General features: G+C 40.3%; 1 protein-coding gene across 1 annotated transcript in view; it reads right to left on the bottom strand.

The window, feature by feature from the left end:
* The window catches only part of LOC134801432 (calsyntenin-1), a 344,316-nt gene that overhangs the window by 13,375 nt on the left and 314,055 nt on the right, over positions 1-16,886 (bottom strand). Inside the window, exons 3-12 of the mRNA XM_063773987.1 lie at positions 11,306-11,427; positions 10,618-10,829; positions 8,842-8,988; positions 7,591-7,791; positions 7,123-7,203; positions 6,374-6,556; positions 4,546-4,673; positions 3,896-4,076; positions 3,307-3,444; positions 2,668-2,800 (exon numbers count right to left, since the gene is read on the bottom strand). Of these exons, the coding sequence (XP_063630057.1) occupies positions 2,668-2,800; positions 3,307-3,444; positions 3,896-4,076; positions 4,546-4,673; positions 6,374-6,556; positions 7,123-7,203; positions 7,591-7,791; positions 8,842-8,988; positions 10,618-10,829; positions 11,306-11,427 (1,526 nt within the window). The remainder of the gene's footprint in view (positions 1-2,667; positions 2,801-3,306; positions 3,445-3,895; positions 4,077-4,545; positions 4,674-6,373; positions 6,557-7,122; positions 7,204-7,590; positions 7,792-8,841; positions 8,989-10,617; positions 10,830-11,305; positions 11,428-16,886) is intronic.

Below are 16,886 nucleotides of genomic sequence, written 5' to 3'. Positions count from 1 at the left end.
GGGTCTGCCGCGCTTCTGCAGTGCATCTGGTATGTTCGCGGAGGCTCGAACCGATGGCTTTCACGCCATAATGCGGAAGCGTACTGCCTCACTGATGGGGCGGTTGCGCGGTAGCTCCAACAGCTTGTTACGTGTGCTGGCCGAGAGGCTAGACTGCCCGTTCCAACACCACTGGATGCTGATGCACGTACAGCGGTAGTGTTTGGAAGTGGTTTGGAATTGGAATGTGGCAGTCTTTGATTTATTAAATAAGATATTTTAGTATAATTATTTCTATTTTAATTTTGTACTTACTAACATTAGCATATTAAGATTAATTTATATTGTATTACTAACAAATTATATGGGCTTTTATGCCTGAAATAAATGATTGATTGATTGATTGATTGATTAAAACGAAGTTTGAACAAAGGAAAGAAACCGCTCTTAAACCAGTCCATTTTGCAGCGTGTATTTTAGACCCTACTAATAAGGGTCGTGATTTAACGAGCTCTGAACACATGGATGGCTGTGAAGTCATCATGAAAATATTTGAACTCAATGATGGAAGCCCTGTAACTGAAATGTTCAGTGAACTTTCACAATACAAAAACGAGGAAGGCTTATGGAGTCGCCAATTCACTATAAACGTGGCGGATAAAATGTCTCCGATATCCTGGTGGAACAGTTTTTATGCTCAGACCAAGCTCGGGAAAATTGCTCAGAAAATTTTGACAGTTCCTGCTACTTCTGCTGCAGTAGAAAGGTCTTTTTCTACATTTGCAAATATTCACACAAAAAAACGCAACAAATTGACGACAGAGAGGGCGGGTAAAATAACATTAATATCGCACAATTGGCGCTTAATGAATAAACCACCAGAAAGGGATTCACCGTCCACTTCTTCGTTCTCATCAACGGACCAAGAGCAAGTGCTATCAGAATCGAGCGACGATTCTGATATGTCTACTGATGATTCATCAGATTTTTCCGATTCAGATGCAGAAGTCGGCAACGATAATGAAACTAATGATATGTAACTAATTATAAGCCAAACTGTTGATACATAGTGGGAAATCCCCTTTAAAAATATTGATTAATATTATAACATGTTTTTGTAGATAATCCATTATTGATTTTTGCAAATTAATCTCTTTCTAGATCTTTGTACATTAAATTTGGAAATAATTGTCATTTTTATGATTATCTCTTAAGTTTATTATGTTTGGCATGGTAAATATCTGCAATGTTGTTTAAAGTTGCGTTACGTTGTAGGAAATATATTTTTATCATATTGATTCATATATTATTATAATTGTAGGTTTATTTCTGATTTATGATAATTCATTAATCATTTCAAAATGAAAAATAAAGACTTACTACAATTTTATTGATTGATAAGTTCTTAAGTTTCGGCATGATAAATATAAGAAAAAATGTTGATTTTGGGTAAAATTGTTGGTTTTTTTTACAATGTTGATTAATATTATATCATTATTTCTTTTTATCTATTATACATTACTGATGTAAAAACTTTTAATTGTAGTCTTTTTAGATCTTTGTTGATTTATATACTTTTCACAATTTGTAACAATTTTGTACTATTTGTTGATTTATTTTATATCATATAATTACAAAAATATTAAATTAAAATATTTTTTGTTTTATTTCACTTAAACCTTGGGAGCGTTATTTGGAAAATAACAAAACATAGGCGTCGGAAAGACGCTAAAAACAAATTTACCAACTTTCTAAGAAATAATTGCATAATGTGGTGCAGTGTAATAACATGTACTTAATGTAATAATAATGCGTAAATCTTATATTTTCATCACTAAATTTAAAGGTTTCAGACACTTAACATAAATTCCCTAGGAAATTTGTATGCAACTTGAGAGAACTTACGGTAATTTACGGTAACTTATGGAAATTTACGTTTTAATCATGTTTAAAGTAATGGCTCTTGGCGCGAGGATAAAGTACTTTGGAATATGTAAATCTTTCGTTATTACGAAAAATTCGATTCCCATATATAAATACAAAGTTATTAAGTAAATTGCCATTTTTGGTAATATTACCGTAATCTTTCCGAGAATATTCTCTCGATCGGAAATATTCTCTGCAATTTCCCATCACTATCCAGGTAGCACAGGAAACCTCAGTAAGACCATATTTCAAAGAGCTGGGAATATTAACTCTGCCGTCGATTGTAATCTATCAGATAGCAATTTATACATATGTCAATTTAAGCGAATACAAAAAACGCTCAGATTCGGCGCGCTGTTTGCGGCACCCAAATATGCTTCTCCCTGTGAAGCGACGACTGGCGAAGTCCGAGAAGGTCACTCACGTGATGGGTCCGACCGTATACAATAAATTACCTGCAGAGGTCACCTCCGCCCCATCCTTGCAATGTTTTAAAACCAAACTAAAAGCATGGCTTCTCGGGCACACATTTTATAGTTATAATGAATTTTTAAATGTAAAGATATAATATACTACCTATACATAGTATATTATAATATGTTGAATAAATCACGTACTAGGTACGTGGATAAATATAATATGATACTGTACCTAGTAATATGTAAATTGACATGTAATATTAATGATATTATAAATAAATATGAATATGAATATGAATATAACGCTGCAGCCGGTAGCGTGGGTAGTCATGCGGTGACGTACGTGACGGTGGTGGCGACGTGCACGTTGCGGCGGCCGGGCGTGGGGAAGGCGCGCGCGTCGCCGTACGCGACGCGCCGCAGCAGCGTCTCCACGTCCGCCACGCCGTCGCCCTCCACCGACACCGACTTCAGGTCTGGAGAGAGAAATACATATAATTTACTCACGGACATAGAAGACCCCTAGATACCTTTTAGAATAATCTATTTACATGCAAGATTAATATTTAATAACTATACTTACTCTAAAAAAAAAGTGTCTGTTGATGTTAAGCCAGACTAAACTAGTTTTGCAATCAAATTAAAATCATAGATCCAAATCAATTGTGGAAGTCATGTTGTCGTGATGTCATACTAAATGGTAGTAAAAATCCGAGAAAATTATTAAAACTAAAAGCAAACTCCTCAGACATTACTGCGTATTTTAATAAACAAAAAATTGCCTTAAATCAAAATCACCAGTCCTTTCTTTCGTTTATCTATTATACAATATAAACAAATTAGGTACGGAACTCAATTCATTCATGACTCTTTTACAAAAACTCGAAACATCCATCATTACATATCTCTATAGTACCATTATGCGGTCATAACCACGCACATATCTCTACAATACCATTATGCGGTTAGTGTTATAACTTACATAGATCAGGGGCCAAGCTGAGCCCCTCCCGGCAGTGCGCGACGCACTTGAGCGCCGCCGGCGGCTGCACGTCGTGCACGAGCACGCCCAGACCGGCCAGCCAACCGTGCAAGTGGTGTTTCATGTCACCTTCCGTTCCTGAAAATAATGCTTTAGGTTAGTAATGCTTATATTTAAATCTTAGACAAAATGAAAACCGGTTTACAGCTGAACAGATAAAGATTACTTCTTAGTCCTTGTTACCTTACCATTACCAAGTCCTTACCATTTGTAACCGCTCCACGTGACCATCGCCATACATGAGGCGGGGACAGATGGGAATGATTCAATTAATGCACCCATTCCCATCTGTACCAGGCGGGTATAAATGGGAATATACCAGACTACCATAAGTCAAAACTACCAACCGCGCATAGTAAACGAATGAGTAATGAAAAGTAGAGATACTGCGTGTGTATTTTTACTTTTCACAAAATTAAATCATTATCATGATTTTCAACCAATTAGGCCGACAAAACCAGTTTTTTACGACTATCATTTCTATCCTTCATTTTTTTGGCGCAAAGAAGGGTGTTATATGTTATCATACCTTGCCAACAGGCTCCAACGACGAGGGTGGTGTTGACTTCATGGGCTGGATGCAGTGGCCAGTCATCGATGACCTCCGGTCCTTTGCCGTCAACAGCGCGGTACGGTTCTCCATCGACGAAAAGTTCCACATTCGGGAAGCGAACGTTCACGGCGTAGTGATGCCATTCGTTGTCGCACACCTGTCAAACAATTTATAGTTTATGTAACTGCTCCATAATGAATGGCATTAAAATACTAGCGTGGGTTTATAAAACGAACAAAGTGAGTTTCATAAAAGGATCACATGAGTGTTTAAGCCTGATTATGTACAGTATACATAGTACACTGTTTTATCTTCACACATATGTCCTTATTGCACTTGAATACCCTTACCCTTCTATGATGGAAAGCCATATATTATACTCGCTACTCTGGTACTCACAGGTTCAAGACCCGCATACATTGCGGCGTTTGATCACACACTCAATAAAATATCATCTCGATAAATACTAAAAACGAGATCGAATTAAATTCCTTTGTTGTTCAAAGATGTTCGAAATTTGAATGTCATAATTTGATTGAATTAAACTGATCCCAGATGAAAAGAGATGCAGTTTTCTGCCTTAAAAAGTAATTTGGAAGAAGCTTTTCTGTAAAACATGATGGTACCTCAGGGATCTTCCAACGCCACTCGGCGGGTCTGAAGATGTTGAGGTCACCGTCGCCGAAGTCTCGCCTCAACAACAGGATGAGGCGGCAGTTGCGGACGAACAGGGCGTAGTGGTGGCGGTTCATTTCTGTAACAACACAAATTATATTAACTCACATTTATAGACGGGTCTAACGACCACGACCACGACCAGTGAAACCTGTGTCGAAACGTCGGTAAATAAAGGTAAGTAATTGAACAAATTTCGCGTTAGAGTCGCGTTAGTTCGAGAAATGTGAGTTAATATGTGTTCAAAACGCGAAAGTTTTAAATATTATAACAAAAATTATTTTTAATTTTAGCAGTTTATGTGACTGCTACATAATGATAGACATTAAACTACGAGTGTAGTTTTATGAAACGAGCTAAAAGCCAGTTTCATAAAAACATCCCACGAGTGTTTTGTGTGCGTGCGGCATTCACGTCGAAATAGAAAACCTTCTGGCTAAAGATGACAACACGCTAGAGGGCACCACTGCCATTGTCTCGTATCGTCGACCACCAACACAAACAATAAACAAACAGTCAATATGTTTCGCCTCTACGAGGCATCATCAGGATATCTGGCAGGTCTGGTGTCCGGCAACGGAATGAGCTGCCACGACTGGTCTTTATACCCTGACCACCCCTCTGCCTCGCAAGTTAGGGTTGAAAAGGACAAACAAAATGTGGCTTTCCAACAGAGAAGGGTCCTTATGCTTCATGTGCAATAAGGACGTTTTTATCACAATTTATGTTGGAATTTCTGATGGAAATGTCCTTACTGCACGTGACGCATAAGGACCCTTCTGTGATGGAAAGCCACATATAGTCCAGTAACTTACTGTGGTCATCGGCGAGACACAAGTTGTGTCTCACAACACATGCTCCTTCCTGTGCTTGTCATGGTCGGGTGGTGGGGCGTGTCGCATCCACGTGGAGATGGAGAAACTGCCGGCCAATGAGGATGGCAGCACGCTAGATGGCACCGCTGCCGCCGTCGACCACCAACATTACAAACATCGACACGTTCCTCCTCTACGGAGCATCATCAGGAGATGCCAGAAGTGTTGAGTCTGATGTCCGGCAATGGAATGAGCTGCCACGACTAGACCAGTCGTCTGCTTCACAAGTTAGAGTTGAAAAAGACACACAATATACCTAGTTAGTTACTTACTGTGGTCATCAGCGAGACACAACACATGCTCCTTCCTGTGCTTGTCATGGTCGGGTGGCGGGGCGTGTCGCATCCACGTGGAGATGGAGAAACTACCGGCCAATGAGGATGGCAGCACGCTAGATGGCACCGCTGCGGCCGTATTCGACCACAAAAATTACAAACATCGAAACGTTTGTCTCTACGGAGCATCATCAGGAGATGCCAGAAGTGTTGAAAGTCTGATGTCCGGCAATGGAATGAGCAGCCACGACTAGACCAGTGGTCTGTCTTTTAAGTTAGGGTTGAAAAGGGCACACAAAATAGTCAGTAACGTACTGTGTTCATCAGCGAGACACAACACATGCTCCTTCCTGTGCTTGTCATGGTCGGGCGGTGGTGCGTGTCTCATCCACGTGGAGATGGAGAAACTACCGGCCAATGAGGATGGCAGCACGCTAGATGGCACCGCTGCCGCCGTCGACCACCAACATTACAAACATCGACACGTTTCTCCTCTACGAAGCATCATCAGGAGATGCCAGAAGTGTTGAGTCTGATGTCCGGCAACGGAATGAGCTGCCACGACTAGACCAGTCGTCTGCCTTGCAAGTAAGGATTGAAAAAGACACACAAAGTAGTCAGTAACTTACTGTGGTCATCAGCGAGACACAACACATGCTCCTTCCTGTGCTTGTCATGGTCGGGTGGCGGGGCGTGTCGCATCCACGTGGAGATGGAGAAACTGCCGGCCAATGAGGATGGCAGCACGCTAGATGGCACCGCTGCGGCCGTCGTTGATCCGTCGAACTCGAACATCTGCTCGCCGTCGCGACCTGGAACGATATAATATAGTTGAATAAATTTTTAGGGTTCCGTACCCTAAGGGTAAAAGCGGGACCCTATTACTAAGACTCCACTGTCCGTTTGTCCGTATGTCTATCAGCAGGCTGTATCTCATAAACCGTGATAGTTGAAATTTTCACAGATGATGTATTTCTGTTGCCGCTATAACAACAAATACGGAACCCTCGGTGGGCGAGTCCGACTCGCGCTTGTCCGGTTTTTTTTTTATTGTATACGGTGTACACTTGTATAGTCAGCGTCAATAGTGCCGTATGAAACCGGCCCCTGGCGTGTACCCGACTACCTAAGAATGGACATTTAGAGTAAAGGCCCTTTACATATTATTGGACTTCCAATCTATTGTTCAAAGATATATAATCGATACTCCGTTGGACCTTCAAGATGGTTCTAACGACTTTTTACTACGTGGTTCATTCCCGTAATTTGCGGTAAATCTTACAATTGCTTTGTTTTCTTAAGTAGGCTTTAAAGTGGATGGTCCAAAAAGAAAAACAAAACTAATAAAAAAGATGGTGAGCTAAGTTAAGATGCACACCTGAATCAGGTTTGAGAGCCTTCGCCCATTCGTTGCCAGCGCCCGGACTGGGCAGGAGGTCCACTGTCTTGGGGTCCAAACCTGGAAGTAAAAGGTAATTTTATTATTATAGTAGATACATTTTCAATCACAATTTGTATACGAAAACTCACACAGATAAAATACGGATATAAAACTTAAGAGTCTCATGCCAAAAGCCTTGCCGCTTGGATCCGTGACGCCGGGACAGCGACAATAAAAATTAAAATAAATTTCGGATCATCGTTTATTTCAGATCATTGATCCATCGCGTTATTAGTAGGTATAAACTTAAAAACTATGTTAATTACTAAAAATAAAAGAACGAATTATAAATATAATATAAAAATAACAACTAATGACAAAAAACTAAGAGCTACGTAATTGGCAGATGTGTGGCCATTGCGAGACGAGGAGCATTGGGAGAGAGGACAATGATAGGGCACTTACCACAAATGGTCCTCTGCGAGTGTATAGCGTAGGTGTCCCGGTCGCAGCCCGAGCCGGCCCGGGAGGCCTGCAGGGTGACGGCGGCCTGGATGCGCGTGACGCCGGGGCAGCGCTCGTCGGAGGAGCAGGCCTCGAGGCGCGCGGCCGGGAACAGCGCCAGCGGCCCCGTCCCGGGCGCGTAGTCCACGCGCTCCGCTACTCCTGGTGGTGGTAATAAAAATGTTAAAACATTATTACATCAATGGGGTTGGCCGGTGGAAGTTTTTAGCAGATGGCGCCATCATAGCTTGCCCTGTAAATCCCTAGAATTGTGTCAATTTTTTGTTAGGGTTCCGTACCCAAAGGGTAAAACGGGACCCTATTACTAAGACTTCGCTGTCCGTCCGTCCGTCCGTCCGTCCGTCTGTCACCAGGCTGTATCTCACGAACCGTGATAGCTAGACAGTTGAAATTTTCACAGATGATGTATTTCTGTTGCCGCTATAACAACAAATACTAAAAACAGAATAAAATAAAGATTTAAATGGGGCTCCCATACAACAAACGTGATTTTTGACCAAAGTTAAGCAACGTCGGGAGTGGTCAGTATTTGGATGGGTGACCGTTTTTTTTTTTGCTTTTTTTTTTGTTTTTTTTTTTGCATTATGGTACGGAACCCTTCGTGCGCGAGTCCGACTCGCACTTGCCCGGTTTTTTTTTAATACCCTGGATGTCAGCCCTTTAAGCCAAATCTCATAGAAAAAGGGGCAAGCTATAATGGCGCCATCTACGCAAACCTTTGACAGTTGCCAACACCATTCGTGTTCGCGTTTCAACCGCTCTCTAGTTTGTTTTTGGTTGCTCCGTAAGAAATCAGACACTTCTATTAAGTGGATGCAAGTTTGAGCTTGCTTGTTCTTTTTAAATGACCTTACTGGGACATATATCTAAGTGATAGGGCCATAGTATTCCTTACCAAGGTCATGCTTAGACTAAATAAAGGTCTATTTTTCCCAATCTAAACAAGAGACAAATTTCCACCAATCTCAAAACTCTTGAAGAAAAAAATCACGAAGATATCGGATAATTCTAATCCCAAAACCTAGTTTCCCCCAGGATTGGAAGGTCAAATGGCCGTCGCTACTGTCCTAACTAATGCCTACGCCCGTTACATTGCCAAAAGACCATGAAACACGCTAAAAAAGAAAGAGGACATTGAAACACTTGAAAAGGCTCTTAGACTTGGTGTCTCCTGAACCTGCGGGCACTTACCCTTCCAGCCCGCGCGGCAGGGCTTGTTGACCTTGATGGTGACCATAACTGGAGCTGACTGCATCATGCCGCAGTCGTAGGCGACGACAGACAGGATGTGGTTGTGTGATTTCTCGTAGTCCAGCGGCTCTGTGTTACGGATCACACCTGGAAATAGAAAAAAAAAGTTACTGAAAAGTTCAGTTCACGTCATTACATTTAGAAGAAGCCAATGATAACACGTCATTAGAATGCTCGGATCGGATCTGTTAATATCTCGGACTTGCAGTGATCACCGTATTAAGATTCGGTATATGCAGACATGATCAGCCGTTTCCACGCAGACCATTTCATCATAGACCCTTACCCACTTGACATATCCGTACACGGCGGGAAGAAGATGAACTGGCGCGAAAAAATTGAAGCAATTGGAACCTTGTGTAATTATATCAAATATCAACATTTATAAAATACAACTAACAATTCACACTAACGTATTACAATTACTTAGAGATGTATATGGTCTCTTAATGTCGAATTACATAAAAAATACAGATACAAAACACAATAAAAAAAAACTATAATATTTACAGGTGTAAATGTCTCTAGGTGTCAGAACTATAAGATTATATAGTTTATCAAATTATCCTTAGAGATGTATAGGGTCTCCAAGAGTCAATATCCTGTATAATTAACACATTCATTGAGAGAAAAGAAACATACAAGAGCAGAATGAGGCGTCTCACTGTAATTAATTAATAAAAATAAAGTTACTAAGTATTATTAGCTCGTGTAAGCATAAACAGACCAGTCTCCACAAACAGCACCCGTTCACGAGTATGACGCGTATCTCAGCCATCGCCTCCCTCAACCTTCATTCGGGAAAGTGGCGACCCGATCAACGACGCCACCGTAAGCAAAGACTTTTAAGCGAGCATGACATGTTCAAGCTACCGGCCTATATTAATATTAAAATAATAATAACATGTAGCTGTAAGACACAGCATTTTGTGCTCGTAAGTTACATAAAAAGACAGTATACCATCACATAATTACTAGCCTAAATTGACTTAGAGATGTAAAGATGATGAGATGATGGTGAGATGTCGCTAAGTGTCAAAAACATTAAAAATATAGGTATGTACAATCAAATATAAAATAAATAAATACTTAGAGATGTATGAGGTCTCCAAGTGTCCAAAACTAAAATTAAATTAAACAATATAATCAAGTGTCAATTCTACTGGAAACTAGCATATTTAATTCACAATGTAAAAAAAAAACAATATTTATTTAACTCTTATTATACTAATGAAATCAAGCTACCGGCTTAAAGACATCTCTATCATTTATAAAATCTTTTATACTGTATATGTATATTTTAAGTTCAAATTTCTTCAATGGAATATCTCGACTTATCAACTTTTCCCTCCGTGTACGGATATAGGGACTATAGGGAGAGACCGGTGCAAACGCCATATCTCAGGGTATAGTCGTGATGTGTGTGCTGTGTCTCGTCGTAGACATTTATCCATTTGTTGTGTGTTATAAGGGGAGACTACCTTATCTTATCTTATTGTTTCGGGGATCCTTGTGCATACACTTCGACCCATCGAGATATTTTGTGCAATCGCCCCCTCAAAAGCAACCTTTGGCCTACTCAAGATCTTTATCGACGTAGAATTTCTTCGGTTTCAGATAACCTGCTTCAATGTCATTATCTGGCGAGAGTAGCGAGGGCGTGACATTCAGACATTAGGTTTATTACTGTTAGGTGTATTAGTCTTACAAACTTACCGTAAGTATCGATAGCGAAGGGCTGGCTCCGATCCGTCAGTATCTCGTACTTGCACACGTCACCATACCGCGGCGTACAGTCGCGGTCAGTCGCTTCGACGCGGACTATCTCGTCGTAAATGCGGCCCTCGTCCACGGACTTGACGTAGGCCGATTGGGGGAAGACCGGCGCGAATTCGTTCACGTCTGTCACCGTTATGTGGACTGGGACCCTGGAACATTTAGATATGTGTATAAATATTAAATCTTCAGGTATCTCACAATTAGGACCAGGTTTAGAACATTTTCTCTGAGGTTTGTTGTTCTTGGGGTTTTGTTTATCGTTACAAATTTATTACAAACACATTATATTAGAAAGCGTGCGTATTTTAGAAGTACCCGCGACGTTGAACAAAATAGATACAAGATAGGTTTGTTTTACAAGATAGGTGAGGTAAATAAATAGGTTAACAACCGAACAAGGAACGAAGATCAAGATCGCGATGATTTTTGGTGAAAACGCGCCATTGTACGAGTATCTATCTTTCGACAGAAGTAAGTTAAGTAAGTTACCCTCGAGTAAACTGTCTCATCGAAAGATCAGATCATAGTTGACACGGGTTCATTTGTAATATTCTCTTCAGTAGTTTTCTCTATCTTTGTTTTGCATTTTCGTTAATAAATGAATTATATTAATTAGAAAACTCACGTGTTGGAGTAGGAGCCGTCACAGCCCACGGCGGCGATGTCGAACTTGTAGTTCCGCCGCTTCTCGCAGTTGAGCGGGAAGCGCACGCGCAGACGCGCCTCGTTCTCGTCGATCACCATTATCTGAAATGTCGTCATCGTCATTAACGTCCTTTAAAGTAATAGGGTAAGTGTGGCTGCGGGGTAAGTGTGGCCTAAACATTGGGGCCTGTTTACACATTGATTAGTTGTTTAGATTAGATTCTGCGTTAGTCTTTCTATTTGATTCTTAACATATACATCCCTTGCTACGCATCGTACATATCTGGTGAAATCGCTGCCTTATCCATGCGAGTAAGCTGTGCCTAGTAATCGCTACTATCCCTACTTAGATTATAAATGCGGAAGTAACTTTGTCTGTCCTTCACGTTTAGGGGTCGTCCATTAATTGCATCACACAAAATTTCTATTCTTTAGACCCCTCTCCCCCCGTTGTCACACTTTTTCATAGGAAAAAGATAGAGGTCTTTAATACGTCCTGTCACACTTAGGATGACCCCCCCTTCGCCTGATTCTGTGACGTGTGACCGCTGAACCGATTAATGAAGTTTGGTATGAAGGTAGTTTGAGGGTAGTGTGAGGGTTTTTATCAATCATCATCATTCCAAGTAGATGAAGCTGCGGGTAGAAGCTAAGTAGTAATACCAATAAATACTTATTAATAGTGTCTGAAACACAGCTTATCTACTTCAAATTTAGAGATTGAATTGAATTGAAGAGTCACGGTTCTGGACTCAAATTCAATATAAAGTTAACCAAATTCCATTCGTACTGAGTACATTTCACCAACACCTACTTACCAATGTACAACACGAACGTACATCATTCAAAATTCACGAATGGCGCAAAATGTTCTTTTGAATTCAATACATCGCCTATTGAGCTATCCTAATACTCTTCAACCCACCATTCACGCGACAAAGCAACGTATAGCTACTGAAATAAGGTCTCAAATATAATAACCCAGACTTCAACGCCTGCACTGCGTCGAAAAATGAATTTTAAGCGGAGAGGTTAAAGTTCAAAGTAGTTCGAACGGGGATAAGTGGCGAAGTTAGTGCTATGCAAATGGGGTAGTTGCGATGGTGATTTGTGTAAGTTTGAGTGCATGTTTGCTTCCGTAATTTTGATGCATACGGAATAGTTTTCCTAGTAGAAAGTAGACGTATTGTCGACTTGATGACTCTAAATATAAATTAAGCATACATTAATTATAACAACACTAATCTATTTTACCATCTGAATGTTTTGTTTCGAATCGTACTTTCCAAATCGAAGGTCTTCAAAAATGATATTGAGGTTTCTAATATCATTTTTTTTTCTAAACTGAATAGTTTGCGCGAGAGACACTTCCGAAGTGGTAAAATGGTCCCCCCCTCCTGTAACTTCTAAAATAAGAGAATGATAAAACTAAAAAAATATATGATGTACAACATGCAAACTTCCACCGAAAATTGTTTTAAACGAGTAGTTTTTTTTAATACGTCATCATAAATCGTAAACCGCAATTTTATAATGTTACTTGCTGCTACGGAACCCTTCATGGGCGAGTCCGACTCGCACTTGGCCGCTTTTTAGGGTTCCGTACCCAAAGGGTAAAACGGGACCCTATTACTAAGACTTCGCTGTCCGTCCGTCCGTCTGTCACCAGGCTGTATCTCACGAACCGTGATAGCTAGACAGTTGAAATTTTCACAGATGATGTATTTCTGTTGCCGCTATAACAACAAATACTAAAAACAGAATAAAATAAAGATTAAAATGGGGCTCCCATACAACAAACGTGATTTTTGACCAAAGTTAAGCAACGTCGGGAGTGGTCAGTACTTGGATGGGTGACCGTTTTTTTTTTGCTTTTTTTTCGTTTTTTTTTTTTTGCATTATGGTACGGAACCCTTCGTGCGCGAGTCCGACTCGCACTTGCCCGGTTTTTTAAATACCACTACACTAGCTTAACTACTCAGCTGACCGTACTAAACTTTGTAAACTTGTTTCACTGCCACTACAATCCTTATCGAACAATTTTATTGTCTACAACTATCAAGTTAAAGTCTACAAAGTTGTCCAAGTCAATCCGCTACAAAACTCGCAGAACTGCCCCTGGCAGTATTGTAAAAGTTGGCATCGTTCAGTTTATCTCTGCCTACAATGTATTAGAACTGTAAACTACAAGAACTGGGCTTCGATTAGTTTTGCAAGGCGAGCTATCGAGCGCCACTAGAAAAAATTATAAAATAATTTAAGTACTGTACAAAGCTAAAATTACATAGACTACCATTTCTATTCAATTAATACATTTTGATTAAGGTAACGAAAAACTATCCATTTTCCAAGGTTCATCCTTCTCTCTTAGATGTAGAACGTAATTATAATTATAATAATTATACATGGTGTGGTGTCACTTTCAGTGCGGATCAAACGAAAAGCCAATGAGAAAGAACCTATAAACTGCCTATTTGATCTCCTTATAATACCTACTAGTTATTATTTTCATCGAAAATTACTTACTGAACCGTGCTTCCTAATTTTTATATTTAACCTAGGATAAAACCCGGATACGTGTCCCAGTTGGATAGGTGCTTCACTTTCAAAAAATCTAACTTTCTAATATCGAAACGAAAAAATAATACCTACAGGATACGAAACAGCGTAGAACCAATTTAAAACTATAATATCATTAGCAAACCTTGTAAAGCACACTAAATCATACTTTATAATATAATAATCCAACTGCAATCCACTGCAAAGCTCTCCGTCCACTCATTTCCCAAAGGAAATCCGTTGAACTCTCAAAAGCCTTTACTATTCACATTTTATCATCATAACTAGTATTACTGTGAACTCACACTACGTATAGTTATTAAGGATAGGGAGGTCAGGTTAATTTGGCTAGCTTAATATTCTGTATTGGATAGTCCTGCGTTTATTGGAACGGATTCAATTAAAATGAGTCCTAGAACTTGAACTATGCCAATAATAGGATGGTTAGGGTATTAGTGTTTAATTTGGGTAGATCGGGTTAAAATAGTTAGGAAGTTAGACTAACTGTTTGAGAACATACAACTCATTTAAACATATCACTTTATTAATACATTTTAACGTTTTAGTAAAACAAATAACATTTCTTCTTCTTTGTAAAAATCAATAATTTCAACAGAATCACCAAAATCATATATATCTAGTCAATGTCAATAATCGAATTCCGAATTCATTAGGCGATCAAGCGGCCAGCACGTAGGTACACGACGGTAGCACCAATGAGGCGCTAACATACTCCCCCCCCCCTCGAGGAGGTAGAGCCTCGAGGACGAAGAAAGCCTTTTCCGGTTTGGGTAGTGGACATAGACGATGAGCTGCTCTTCGTATTATGCCACGTGCCGTGCTAACATCCGCCACTCTGGATACGTTGTCTTGTCCGGGGAACAACTTAACTATTCGTCCCATTCTCCATTTCATTGGAGGGACGTTTGTCTCCTTAACGACAACCACGTCGTTAACTTGAAGTTGTTGTGTGTTGACCTTCCACTTAATCCGTTCCTGTAGTTCGGCCAGAAACTCCTTCTGCCAGCGATTCCAAAATTGCTGCCGCATTTGCTCGATGTGCTCATATCTGCTTAGCCGATTTGGGTTGATGTCCAACAGGTTCGGAGAAGGTAAAGACATCAATGATTGGCCGATCAGGAAATGACCTGGCGTTAATGGCTCCAGGTCGTTGGGATCGGTCGATAAATAGGTCAACGGCCGAGAATTCAAGATGGCTTCAATTTGATTGAAAAGCGTTGACAGTTCTTCAAAGGTCATGTGGGTGTTGCCTAGGACCCGCGCCATATGGAATTTGGCTGACTTGACTCCGGCTTCCCATATCCCTCCGAAATGTAGAGAATAAGCCGGCGAGAACACGAATTTTATACCCTCATTAGCCCCCCACGAAGCTACAGAATTATTGCTAGACTTCAGAAAGGAAGCAAGTTCGTTACTCGCACCTACAAAATTTGAACCGTTATCGCAATGAATCTCGCATGGATAACCACGACGAGATATAAACCGTCGGAGACACTGAATAAACGCGTCAGTGGAAAGACTACTGACGAGTTCTAAATGTAAAGCCCTTGTCGAAAAACAAACGAAAAGAGCTAAGTAAACCTTGGTTATCTTACAGCCTCGACCCTTACGATCTGTAATCAAGAAGGGTCCCGCAAAGTCAACTCCACAAACCTTAAAGGGCAGACTTGGCGTGACTCTGGTTTCAGGTAAGTTCCCCATTATAGGATTTACAGTTTTCGCTTTCATAATCCAACACCTTTTACATTTATTAACCGTACTCCTAGCTAAATCTCTCCCGCGTATAGGCCAAAATTGATTGAGCAGATTATTTAGTATTAGTTTAACAGATCCATGCAAAGTTCTACTATGCTCACGCTGAAACAGCAGCTTCGTGAATGTGTGTTTAGCATCCAATAATGCGGGGTGCTTTTGCGTGTAACTGACTGGAGAATTCTGAATACGACCACCGACACGTAGTAGTCCGTCCTCATCTATAAATGGTGTAAGCTTAAGTATTCGAGACTTTAAAGGTAAAGGTTTACCTTTTTGCAGTGTGCAAAGATCATCACCGAAAGACTCTAGTTGAGATTGCTTTGTCAGATATTTTAAAGATGAATTTAATTCCTCTGTCGTTAAATAACCACAACGTTTAGACGCAGGATTTCTTACATTGTAGATAAATCTTTGCACATATGCAAAGACTCTTTGCAAAGTCGTCAGCTTCGAATATCTTTCAAAGTCTACGACACTGTAGTTTATATCTACTATATTATCGATAAGAGTAAACGTTTTCATTTCGGGTATGCAACTAATATCGCTGATAAGCGGATTCAGTTTTGGCCAATTTGACATATGGTCATTAAGGAAAGAGGGACCCTGCCACCAAATATCGGCGGTACATAAATTTTGAGGGTCAACCCCCCTTGATGCCAAATCAGCAGGGTTCATCTCTCCTGGCACGTGTCTCCATGTACTATGTTGAGACAATTCTTGAATCTCACCAACCCGATTTGCTACAAACGTTTTTAAACTCCGAGGTTCCGCTTGAAGCCAACTTAGAACGACAGCTGAGTCAGTCCAGTGGAAAACTTGCTCAATATCACAGCGTAGCGATTTCTGAACCTTAACAGTCAATCGAACAGACAGTAACGCGCCTAAAAGTTCCAAACGTGGAATAGATGTCGGCTTCAAGGGAGCAACCTTTGTTTTTGCGCACAGTAAACGTGTAAGCATGGTACCGTCAACATCTGAGGAGGTTAAATAAATGCATGCAGCATATGCATCCTGAGATGCATCTGAGAATGAGTGTAGAGTTATGTTTACAGGTTGACTACACAAAACGTATCTCGGTATATTAATGTTTGTCAAATGTTTGAGCTTGTCTACAAAATCTGTCCATTTTTTACCTAACTCAGCTGGAACTGGATCGTCCCAGTCCAGTTTTGATAACCACAACCTCTGAAGAATGATTTTAGGTGTAATTGTAACCGCACCTAGTA

This window comes from Cydia splendana, chromosome 22 (assembly GCF_910591565.1).
Source record: "Cydia splendana chromosome 22, ilCydSple1.2, whole genome shotgun sequence".
NCBI classification, from domain to species: domain Eukaryota; kingdom Metazoa; phylum Arthropoda; class Insecta; order Lepidoptera; family Tortricidae; genus Cydia; species Cydia splendana.
Note: the sequence above shows the minus strand (reverse complement) of the source record. Positions and strands in the feature narration are given on the sequence as shown.